General features: G+C 36.6%; 2 protein-coding genes across 3 annotated transcripts in view; one reads left to right on the top strand and one right to left on the bottom strand.

The window, feature by feature from the left end:
* The window catches only part of LOC308702914 (uncharacterized protein), a 23,173-nt gene extending 16,257 nt beyond the window's left edge, over window positions 1-6,916 (top strand). The window contains exon 5 of the mRNA XM_081386091.1: window positions 5,820-6,916. Within this exon, the coding sequence (XP_081242217.1) occupies window positions 5,820-5,987 (168 nt within the window). The 3' untranslated portion in view covers window positions 5,988-6,916. The remainder of the gene's footprint in view (window positions 1-5,819) is intronic.
* The window catches only part of LOC308702727 (tripartite motif-containing protein 16-like), a 662,678-nt gene that overhangs the window by 615,264 nt on the left and 34,642 nt on the right, over window positions 1-12,772 (bottom strand). Inside the window, exons 2-6 of one of the 2 annotated variants that reach the window (XM_081385803.1) lie at window positions 12,647-12,742; window positions 12,328-12,561; window positions 10,163-10,322; window positions 9,792-9,839; window positions 8,688-9,564 (exon numbers count right to left, since the gene is read on the bottom strand). In XM_081385803.1, the coding sequence (XP_081241929.1) occupies window positions 9,044-9,564; window positions 9,792-9,839; window positions 10,163-10,322; window positions 12,328-12,561; window positions 12,647-12,742 (1,059 nt within the window). In that variant the 3' untranslated portion in view covers window positions 8,688-9,043. Of the gene's footprint in view, window positions 1-8,415; window positions 9,565-9,791; window positions 9,840-10,162; window positions 10,323-12,327; window positions 12,562-12,646; window positions 12,743-12,772 lie in introns of those variants that run through there. The other variant, XM_081385802.1, reaches the window with a different exon arrangement.

Raw genomic sequence — 12,772 nt, 5'->3', positions numbered from 1 at the left:
CGTTTCGAGACCACTGGAACTGGAGCCATAGGACTCGGGACCATCGAAACTGGGAACACTGGACTCGGGACCACCGGTACTGAGGTCACCGGAACTGGGACCCTTTTCATGGCCTCTCGCTCCTGCAGGCGAGCGAGACCCTCCACCATACCCTCAAAAGTGCTGCGGTCATACGCCCTTCTCAGAACCCAATCCATGGGCTCGTCAAGGGCATAAAAGAAAAGGTCCTTGAGGGGCTCCTCGTTAAGACCCAGTCCCTCTGCAGCACTAAGGAATTTGACCGCGAACTTCCTTAGATCAGTTCCCTGCTGGCGGAGCGCAAACAATGATTGAACGCGAAGAATGCGTTCATAATGTTGGCATGAGTCCGGGGGAACAAGTGGATGCTGGGACTTCCTCTGCTGAATCTTTGACATGGTCGGATCGTTCTGTCACGGTGAAACTTAAGAAAACGAGGGAAAAAGACTCAAGTGCAAAGGAAGTTTAATAAACAAAAGAACAAAGTAAAACAAACACCCACGAGGGGGAAAAACACAACTAAATACAAAACAACAACTAGGAAACAAACATACCAGAAGGGTCAAGGGAGAACAAGAGACGTGTACAAGACAACGATCTGACACAGACTGCAAACACAAAGGAACTTATAAAAGGGACAAATCAGGCAGGTAATAAGGAACAACAGGTGGGGCAAATGAAACCAATAATGAGATAACAAGGAGGGTGGGGTCAAACAGTGACAGGAACACAAACACCACATGTGCTACACAAGACAGGACAGGCATGTGACACGTTATCAGTCCAACTAAATGACACATGGTTACTACACTTTTACTATAGTAAAAGCATGGTTCATTTTCTCACCATTATAATTCTCATTATTTTAACTCAGAAAATAAGTAGTTTTCATTACACACATTGCACACGATTGCACATGAACGTCAGAACCAGCCGCCTCACAAACGACCTGCGTTTGGTTGATCTACGTCGACGCCCTTCACTCCTCAATTTGGTAGAACACATTGTAAATGTATTGTGGAAAAAACGATAAGGGAAAAAAGATGGGAATAGTAAATAAAATTATATTGGAATGAATGAAATGTAAAATGTTTTGTTAACAGTCGCGGTGTGCGTAACTAGGCAACCACGTTCAAGTTCACGTTGCATGACGTCATCGAAGTATGTCCCAGAACGTGAATACTCTTTTGCTACACACTCAAAAGTATGTATTTTTTTCCTCACAAAAAAGTACATACTTTTAGGTTGTAGTATAAGTAGGCGAATTGGGACTCAGCAAGAGTAACTAAAAAGCTAAACAAGGAGCAGGTGGTTCAAATCAATCAAACAATGAGTTGCCATAAGGACAGTTGAGAACCATCTAGAAACCATAGAAACAAAAAGAAAACAAAGAGTTACAATCTAAAACTCCACACAGAAACCAAAACCGAGTGTCACACAAGTATGACTGGTCATGAATTTACAAATGACTTTAAACTGTAAACAATTCTGCACATTTGTATTATTGAGCCTTGTGAAAATTAATTTGTTAAATAGACTAAATGGAAAATAGCAGTTTTTAAAACTTTGACCTTTGAAATTAACTAGTGGAATCAAAGTTTATTACTTGTCACAGCATCTAAAAAATACACTTTTACTAATGTATACAAATATACATTCAGACATGAACTTTAGATAATGAAAAAAAAAAAAGATTCATGTTTGGCAACTAAGCAGTAGTTGCTTTATTGAAGGCCAGCGATGACAGTGTTGTCTATTAGCAGGGTGTGGCTGCAGTTTAAGCTGGTTATCTACGCCAGGTGTAGTCTAACTGAATTAAGGAAACAATAGGTTTTCAATATGAATAACCCTCTATTTTCTGCTCCGTAACATGATCATATATCATGTAAATGGCCATTCACTGCCGCACAGACAGGCCCAGCATCCCTCACCTGCGCTGATGCCGTGACGCATGCTGTCCGCATTACATGGCCCTTTTATGTTGACTTTGTGCCAGGAAACGCATGAATACACACACTAAGGGAAATTGATGCACATCGAACATAATAACTGTCTTGAAAGGTAAACACTGGCAGAGAGAACGGCTCTTTGTCCGTCTGTCCTCTCCTTCACTCTCCTAAGTTTCAATGGGTGGATCGATCTCTCACCAATTAACCATATTCCTGAGCTAAGTGAGCTTGTTCTCCATCTAAAGGCCACAGTTTTGTCTGTCCTATAAGAGCTCTGTTTATTTTTAGGAGGCTAAAGGGAAGGCTCGGAGCTCAAAGATTAAACATTATAAAGAGGTAGCGAAGGAGAGACAGATAAAATGGCAGTAATATCACTAGCTGAATTTGTTTAAATAAATGTTGAGAGCTGTATTATGAATTAGCATAGTGCAAAGGTCTTTATCTTGTGGAAAAGTACTGACCTGCTAAGCTGCAGAAATATTACATAATAAGAAAATATATTTTGGTAACACTTTACTGAAAGCCTTTATGCATAATGCATTGTAAAAGTGTTTTTAATGCATTAATTATGCCTTGTAATGCACCGTATCATGCATTCTATGATTTCATGAATAATCGTCACCGCAGTTATACTATAATACATTGTTACAAGTTTATAAAGTATAATGCAGGAAAACACATGACAGTCAATTTCATATGTAACAAAGAACGTGCAAATATTATAATGCATTTTAACTTTGGTTACAATTATTTATGAAATGATTTCATGCATTACAATGTACATTATGATTTTGTTTTGTGTAACTGATATTTTCACAAAGAAATGATGCTAGTGTGTTGTGGGCAGTTTTCAGGTTATAGAGTGCAACAGTCGGGTTATGGAAGTAAAAACTGTATTCATTTTCTCCACAGGGAAATTGATTTTGAATGATAACTGATAAACCTTTAAAGGCAGACAGACTGTGAGATACATGTTTGTTCACTAATGGTATTTGCTTCTGTTGAAGCCTTCAGCCCGCAGTATTTCAACTTTAGTTTTAAAGTAATCATGTTGAACAGAGGAATCTGCGGTGAAAACTACATTACCCATGATGCTGTACAGAAAATTCATCAATCAGAGAGTTGGTACAAGCAAAACATGCCATATTTTGCCATAAACTTTCGCAATGCTTCATGGGATTGTAGTTCTTTCAGTCTTGTACCTTTTTCTTTTTGTCCAATTTTCGAATACTTTTTTTTCTCTCCAAATATAACCTTATAACGCCTTAACAAAGACTTTTTTGAAATCCCAATGGGAGAAAAGGATGGAAAAAATACTTCCGGAACCAACGCTGCTGAAAAAGTGGGCGGGCACTAGCGCACTCTACAGGTCTAAGGTGGCTACAGTGTTGCTAGGGTATTCTTAGTGGTTTTTAGGTCATTGCTAGAGAATCCACACCACCACTATAAAGATCCTGACACATAGGAACGATATTGCTGGAATCACTTTGACAGCGTTTTTCCCCCAGCAGATGAACGATAAAAGACATCGACAGCCAGTCAGAATTCTTCCCATTCTTCCCACTTCCAACCACACCCTGCAATTGTGGCCGCGTCCGAGAGCTTAGGCAACTGACTTCTTGCCTCGCTGCTTTATCAGGCAATGACTTTGTTTGCGCATGAAGGTGCCTCACGAAACCTCATGATACTGAATAAAAATAGAGAGAAATGGAGCGAGCTTTGGTGAAAACTAAGCGAATATTTAATTACGACAAGAGTAATTTCTCACTAGAAACATTTGTTAAAAACATACATTTACACACAAACTGACCACCAATGGCAACTTCCAGATGCCAGATTTATTTATTTTTTACTCAAGACTGGAACGCACAGGATTGTGGGATATCATGCTGCCATCAAAAATTGATCAGATGAAGTTGTCTCAGTAGACAGGATGTGACACGATCACTGGATTCGGATGTGCCTTGTGTCTGCGGAGGCAGCGTTCTTCAGCTTGTGGACGCAGACAGTGGAACTGAAGTGCAAGTGTAGAATAAACAGAATGGCTCTGTCCCAATACGCTGATTTCACGCAGCCGCCATTTTGAAATCGAAAGTGAGGCTCCGGTGGGAAAAACCCCGGAAGTAAAGATAAACAACAATGGCTTTGGACTACCAACCTGAAGCTGCTGCCGCGATTTACACTCTTGGATGTTAATATCCAATATAGGATATTTATATAGTTCATTCCTGCTTCTTTTTTTACTTTCTGAATAATATAAAAAAATATATTTTATTTATAAATGAATTTCACTGTATATAGTCTAAAGTATGAAAGAAATGTATGTACAGTTTTAGAATTGACAAAACATCATTAAACACAACAATACGCCATCGCATTCACGACTCTCCTATGATTAAAGGCGACACTTCCGGTTTTCTTCCCACCGGAGCCTCGCTTTCGATTTCAAAATAACGGCTGCGTGAAATCAGCATATTGGAACCCTGAGCCCTTGCGATCTTCCTCCGAGTCCACACTTTCCTGACGTAATGCTGCTTTACTTGCGTTATTGGCGCCCCCTTCTGAATCCTGAAATGGGACACTCACGGCGGACATTGTAGCCTAAGTCCACAAGACTGCAAGTGCACATGAAGTCTGTCATTCGGGTCCAATGTTATCATCCATTGGTGTGATTCTTTAAAGCAGGATGGATTCTGATTGGCTGTCAATGTTTTGATCATTCAACCGTCACAAATCGTTCTGAAAGTGATTCCGAATTTCCGACAATATTCGCCATTAACGTTACAGCTGTTGTTTGGACTTCTCTATTCTCGCAGAATTGGAATGATCATTAAAGCTTTATAGTTAAAGTTATAATAAAAGAATGATTTAAACTATGTTTTACATCTGATAAACACATTTAGATTAAATATGTCATTCTCATTAATGGAGTTAAGCACTTAAATTACATGAAATCATTACCGAGAAGTTACACCATTTTATAATAAACAGAAAAATTTGTTGTGGATGTGCTGCTTTTGAACACTTTTCCTGTGGTCTGCTGTGTTTTAATGTTTTAACTATGGCGAGGATTGCTTAGCGCATGATAATAGCAGAGCTCATGGTCTGAGAATGATCAATAAAGCACAATAAGGCCTATCTGTTTCTATTAAAAGTATAAAGCAATTAAAAATACAATTTGGCCAGTGGAAAAGATTGAGTAAAAACTTTCTCTGAAATGCATTTTATACTATTTGATTTATTCATTCAAAAACAAGGCAAGGAAAAGCTATAATGATTTTAAGCAATGTAATGTGACGGCACATCTGTATCTCATACTGTCTTAAACCGTTAAATATGGTATCACATGGATGTGCAAATAATATGCAGATGAGGCTATGCTTAGGAAAACTAGGCGTTGTAATCTCCATAAATGGGTATTTCAGGGTGGAGACGAATGTGAGCACAATTTTCCACTTACTGGGATTTATAAAGGGAATTTTGAGCAAGTTCTCTCTCTTTTTTTCAAATTATTAATTATTTTCAACAATTATCAATCATTTCTTAATCCTAAATGTAATTCGTGAAGCACCTACCAAGTTTTGTACTTTTGGTTAAACACTAAAAATGTGTGACACAAGCAGAATCGCTTTTTTCAGCATTTATGTTGTGTTTCAAACATATGTTTAAAGGTATAGCGGAGGATTTTTTACTTCCGGGTGGATCACCTATACTATTGGTCCTCCTAATTGTCAATCATTCTGGTGAATCAATCAAACTTTTCAAAAAGTGGAGAGGGCGGGTCTTATCTAAAATTCGGAAAGATCCTCCGCTATACCTTTAAGTCATGCTTTATCTCTGTTTTTACCACAGCTGCCTCCCACATACGAGGAAAGCATTCGTCAGTCCGTCCAGTCCATTGACATCCTGTCACTCGAGGAGCGTCCGGTTACGGCCTCTGAGCCCGACACAGATTTACCTGCTTATGAAGCTCTACCTCCCATCACAGACTCACAAGATCCCAATAACCCTGTTAATTAAACGCACTCACGCAAAGGGAAGAATGCAGTCCGTCCTCGAAATGAACAGCTGTTGAGCTATCGATGCCCTGACACTGGAGCAGACGTGTGTGTGTGTGTGTGTGTGTGTGTGTGTGGATACGCTGTGCTTGCAAAAGACACCAACATATATAAGACTTGACCTATGCAATAACCTGCACCAGCACACTTCGAGAGGAGAAATATAATGCATCACTACTGGAAGAAGGGAGAGAACAAGAATATGCAAGAATTTAAGTTCTGTCTCTGTTAAAACCAGCATCAAACTGCGTCTAATATACCGACATGAGATATTTCCCTGACTTTTCCAACACATTTTTGTTATACACACATACACACACACAATAACACTGTAGTGACATTTATTAAGAAAGCAAAGGAAGTCTATGCACGTTTCATTTTTCACAGAGATGGCCGGTTCATCTCGTACCAAAGTAGCAATTTATGTACTGTACCGATTTATATGCTTAAAAAGGACATTTGAAGCCATGTTTTGGACATTACAGGGAAGATTACTTGTTTTTGCTAATCTTTTTTCTTATTTTATTACCGTTTCATCATATGTAATGATGTGCTTTTGAGGGATATATTCTGTTTTTGCAAAATTAGATTATTTTAGACAGACCAGATTTTATCATTATTTTAGGTGGAGAGAATGGAAATTAGCTTGAATTCGATTTAGTTTTTAACCAAACTGCATGGTGTATTATTATTTTTATTTTTTTTTCCTTTGTATATTGATGGACCAAATGATGCCTTGCTGAAATTCTGTTTGTTGAATCTCTCTTGTTGAATAACCATTTATGAATGTGCTCATTTTTATCCCACTGTGAATAAAGGTGACAAACAAATACTGGATGAGAAAATAATCCATATAACAACTAAAACAATGCAAATGTGATTAAAAGGTGTAAAAATCACTCGTTTTTGACATAGACAGTATGGTTTTTGACTGTCCAACAGCGACACCCGCTGGTGTAGTTGCAGTGGAGGCTTGCTTTTAAACAGACCTCCTAAACCGTGTGATGGGTGTTACCAGAGCCCATATTAGACATTCTCTGGTGTTACGAAGAAGATGAAGGAGAGTTCAGAAAGGTTTCAACTAACAAAAAGGGTTCTTTAATGAAAACAAACTCAGGTAATGCACGAGATGATTGTAAAGTATCAGCATGTCTACACACAAACACGAAGAACGGGGGGAGGGGGGATAGGGAATATTCGTTTTACGCTTTCTCCTAGCAGGAGTTTTATAAGGAACAATGGTGATATAATTCATAATAAGAAGTCATTGTACATGGAGAACTGGGTTCGGCACAACATTTTAATTGTAAACCAGCTTATTGACAAGAATGGGCAATTTACACATGCTCTAATTTTATTTCAAAATAAGGTTTATTTGTAAATGAAAAATAATTTAATAAAGTAATTAAGGCTTCCCCTAATGGCATAATAATCTGAACCAAATTCTCAGGCGTAGATATTAATAATACAACCTTACAAAATCCTCAACTTTTTGTAAATGGTCTCTCCTTATTTTATAAAGGTTTTAATAACAATTTTATAAGAAATTCCTTTAATGTCGGATCCAGTCCTCCATGTAAATCAAAATGGCTTAAACCTTATTGTATTTCTTGGCACAGCATTTGGACATTACCCTATAAATATGTTATTTCTAATAAAGCTCAAGTAAAAGTAAAGTAAAAATGATTCATATAAATGCAGCCATCAGTAGATATATAAATACTGTTTGTGATAAATGTACTTTTTGTAACACCTCACTTTAAGATATCGAACATTTATTTTTTGCCCTTTTTCTATTTATTTTAGGACTGACTTTAAAGTGACAAAAAAATTAAACAGAACTCTTAATTTAAAACCTCATGACATTTTACTTTGTTTTCTAAATATTTTTCCATATTTTTCTGAAAAACAAAACTATATTATTAATCTTTTAATTATTTTGGCAAAGTTTTATATTCATAAGACAAAAATAACTCAGAAGAAACCCTCGTATATTACCTTTTATAACACCGATCCCACAATATACTTTGAAACTCTTTCAAACATGAGATCACAAAACACAAAGCTTATTAAAAACACTACACATTTTAATGCTTTTCAAATTCATATTACTGCCCTGATATTATAAAGCACTTTAATTTCTGTATTGTATGAAAAGAAAAAGCACAGAGGAAATATTTTCGTGAATCTGCACTTTTCTTTTCCTTTATTTCATTAGCAACTTTTCCAGCAGGAATCTTTTCTTTTTATCCAGAACTAGAGCTCACGGCTTTTTACAACAACACTGACACATTTCTCCATATCTGGAAATATTATACTATTTTACTATACTATTTACTATTATACTATACTATTATAATATAATACTATTTTACATCAACAACTTTATCAAACGTTGTGAAAGTCATTTATTTCTTGTAAAGAGTTCATGATCTCCTTGTGACCCAATATCTGAAATCTCAGAAAGTGCTTCTTCATCCCTCATCTTCTGCATCACAATCTTCCTCACATTTTGAACTGGGATTGTTTTCCAGCACTATTTTCTCCACTACTAATGTCATTTTCCACATCTTCACTCCTTACATTGTTCACAACCATTTCTGTTATTTCATTATTCATTATTCATTAATCTTTTCATTTGTTTTGTGTTTCAAAACCACACTCAATCTGTTCATTTTGTTTGTGTTTAATAATTTCAAATGAAAGGTACTTTTAATAGTAATATTAAAATTATTATGTGTCACTACAATAAAAACTAAATGAATATGATTTCCATCAATACAATTATAGCTTTATAAACACACACAAATAAACACACACACACACACACACACACACACACACACACACCATTCTTACTGTCAGGATTTTATTACACACATTTATTCTGTTATTTCTGTTGCAGAAGTTAAGATATTAATGAAAATTAAAATAAGAGTCTCTGTAACATCTCACTGTTACTGATTTATCAGCTCAAAGTATTCTGGGTAAAATCTCTCTACAGTCTATTCTGAAACATCAACACAGTTTCACTGATGATCCAGACCAAACCCTAAACCCAGGATAGAGCGTCTGAGTGAATGTGGTCTGGACTGTGTGGATGAGGCTCATTGTGTCAGAGACGCTGTAGAAGGACAGAGTTCCTGCACTGTGATCCACATACACTCCTATTCTTCTGCTGATGGGCTTTACAGGGAGAACAGTCTGTATGTTACTGTGCCAGAATGAGTATCTGGAGGAAGAGCAGAACAAACTCCAGGACTGATCATTAAATCCAAACACACACTCATAACCCGATCCCTTCCTGCTGATGCTCTTATATGACACTGATATAAACACACTTTCACCACTCCACTCAATCTCCCAGTAACAGCGTCCACACACACTCTCTCTACACAACACCTGAGACCACTGATCAAATCTGTCTGGATGATCAGGATACGACTGTTGTGTGTCAGTGTCAGTAATCACTCTGTTCCTCTCAGACAGACTGAGGCGTTTATACACTGTGTTCAGATCCAGAGTCAGCTGATGGGAATCTGATGGAGAGAAAACACATCAGAATCAGGAATTATGAATCTGTCTGATCTTTTAATGTATCTGAACAATGTATCATCAGTGTCTCAGTGCAGCTGATCAGATATCCTGTGCAAATCATCATTTACATGATCAATTATAAAACTCTTCTATCATGTTTATTTCTCCTTCTACAGGAAGAACATGAACACATTCAGTGAGTTTTTCTGCTTGTTTTCTAGTGACTCACATTGTAGGAAGTCGTTCCTGGTCTTGGGATTCATGTTGGTGAAAGTGACTGTGGAAATAAACAGACATGAACAGTGTGAAGAGAAATGACAAGATAAAATACATCCATTTCTAAGACGTTTCTATAAAACACACATATCTGTTTCAATGTCAATATACACATAAGTATTTATTACTTCTAAACCATCAAGGGATGTTTGTGGCTGTTCTGTAGAGTTGATTAACTTGAATTAAAGATGAACTGTGATTTATAAAGTGGGATTTTATTTGTGCTTATGTTTTATAAATCATAGGAACATTTCAGAAACTGTTGTACGTTCATATTTCGGATCATTCTCCACACGTCTGTATAAACGAGGCGCAGGACTTTACCTCTATCAGAGATCTTCTTGAGCTCCTCTTTGCAGAAATCTTCCAGTTTGTCTCTCAGCTGACGGACAGATTCTCTCACGCCATCAAAAGAGGAGAGAGAACTGAAGGAAACGTCGGGTTCGTCTGTAGATTCAGGAGGTGCTGAGAGAGACTGGAAACTCTACAGAAAACAGAAATCAAAACTCATCATCTCCACACTTCAGCCAATAACCTGCACTATATCAGATCTGAGCGGCTCTTGTTGACTTCACTTCTCTTCAGTGACTCGCTTCAATCCAGCACTTTCACACAATCAGCACATTCTTCTCATATTCATCATTTCACGAGTTCACACTTACAAATAAGTCAGATAGAATAAATGCGTATTTGGCGTGCTGTCCGAGGAGATTCGGCCCGAACCCAGAGTACTCCCCCCGTATTCCTGGCTGTAAAAGATTGAGCCAAGAGTGAGGAGTCGGAGTCGGTGGAGGGATGCTGGAAAACTGTCAAGGAATGTTGACAGAGTGGATATACAGTACAGGCCAAAAGTTTGGACACATTACTATTTTTAATGTTTTTGAAAGAAGTTTCTTCTGCTCATCAAGCCTGCATTTATTTGATCAAAATGTGACATCCAGTCAATCACATGATCCTTTAGAAATCATTCTAATGTTCTGATTTATTATGAGTGTTGGAAACATGCAGTTCTGCTGTCTAATATATTTGATGAATAAAAGGTTCAAAAGAACTGCATTTATTCAAAATATATATATTTTTTTAATATAAATCTTCTTTATTATCACTTTTTAGCAATTTAACACATCCTTGCTGAATAAAATTATTGATTTATTAGAGAAAAAAATTACTGACCCCAAATTACTGACCAGTAGTGTATATTGTTGTTATAAAAGATTTCTATCTTGAAAACATTTGCTTCTTTTTTTTCTTTTTTCTTTTTCTTTTTCTTATTCATCAAAGTATCCTAAAAAAGTATCACAGGTTCTGAAAAAATATTAAGCAGCAGAACTGTTTCCAACTTTGATAATGAATCATCATATTAGAATGATTTCTAAAGGATCATGTGATTGACTGGATGTCACATGTGACACTGAAGACTGGAGTAATGATCCTGAAAATTCAGCTTTGATCACCGAAATAAATGATAATTTAAAGTATAATAAATTGAAAACCAATTATTTTAAATTGTAATAATATATCACAATATTACATTTTTTTCTGTATTTTTGATCAAATAAATGCAGGATTGATGAGCAGAAGAAATTCTTTCAAAAACATTAAAAATAGTAATGTGTCCAAACTTTTGGCCTGTACTGTATATATACTTCTTGTCATGCTGATTAGGGTAGACATAATTGTTTGATGACGAGTAGATTGGATTGATTATTTGAACGTGCTCCTGAACTTTGTTTATAAAACATCATTTAATGCTACAAACTCCAGTATGTGACACTTAATAATAATATCATTTAAATATATATTAATAAGAGTGTATGAATGTAATGCTTTCAGACACTTAATTATTTTTCAATTATTTTTTAAATTATAATTAAACTATTTATTTTTATTAAATTAATGTCTTAAAGTTTAAATTTACATTAAATGCAATTAGCTAATATTTAGACAGCTTTTTGACCAACAATTTCAGAATTACTTCTATTATCTTTGAAAATACTAAATGAACTGACACACATTTATGATAAACTAAAATATACTCAATGTAATTTCTATTGAAAATGTTTTGTTTCATTTTATCAACATTATCCACATTATCAACTTTGAAGATCACCTGACCCAATTTTGGTGCCAATTACTGAAATTATTTTAGTAGAAATAAAAGATTTCATTAAAAAGAGGATGAAAATCTAGTTGGCTGGATATTGATACCATCAAGTTCACTGATTTCATCAAGACAGAAGAAACCAGAAGGAAAAATGAGTTCATATTTAATGGTAAATTTCCCAGGGCTTTGTAAGTGTGTCTCTTTAAACAGAAGATGATCAGATGAGAGTCTGACTGATGATTATATGATAACACAACACTTGACTGAATCTGACTGAATTCCTGACAACATCTCAGTCAACGGCTCATTCTGCTCTCATGAAATGTTTCTCTGTGAGTCTCTTGCTCAAGTCCACTATGATCCAGTTCTTCTAGATCTCTGTTACCTGCAGGAACTGGATGTGATGGTGTGTGTGTGAAAGCTGCTCCAGCTCAGCGTCTCTCCTCCTCAGATCATTGATCTCCTGCTCCAGTCGCTCCAGTCGTCCTTCAGCTCGACTCACTGCAGTCTTTTCCTGATCTCTGATCCGCTGTGTGACCTCAGAGCGGCTTCTCTCAATGGAGCGGATGATCTCAGTGAAGATCTTCTCACTGTCCTCCACTGCTGTGTGTGCAGAGCGCTGTTACACACACATCACAATCACACAGTGAGTTCAGTGAGTCCAAACTGAGACGTCTCACACTTCTCTTCTTCTCCAGACTCACCTTATGAGACTCCACAGCCTCTCTCAGCTGATGAAGATCTTTCTGTCTCTGCTGGATTCTCTGACGGATCTTCATCTGCGTCTCCTTCAGCTGTTTCTGGAGGACAAACCAATGACAGCGAATTTT

The sequence above is a fragment of the Scardinius erythrophthalmus genome (assembly GCF_964197995.2).
Source record: "Scardinius erythrophthalmus genome assembly, chromosome: 1".
Lineage (NCBI taxonomy): Eukaryota > Metazoa > Chordata > Actinopteri > Cypriniformes > Leuciscidae > Scardinius > Scardinius erythrophthalmus.
This window is presented reverse-complemented; position numbering and strand designations above follow the sequence as displayed.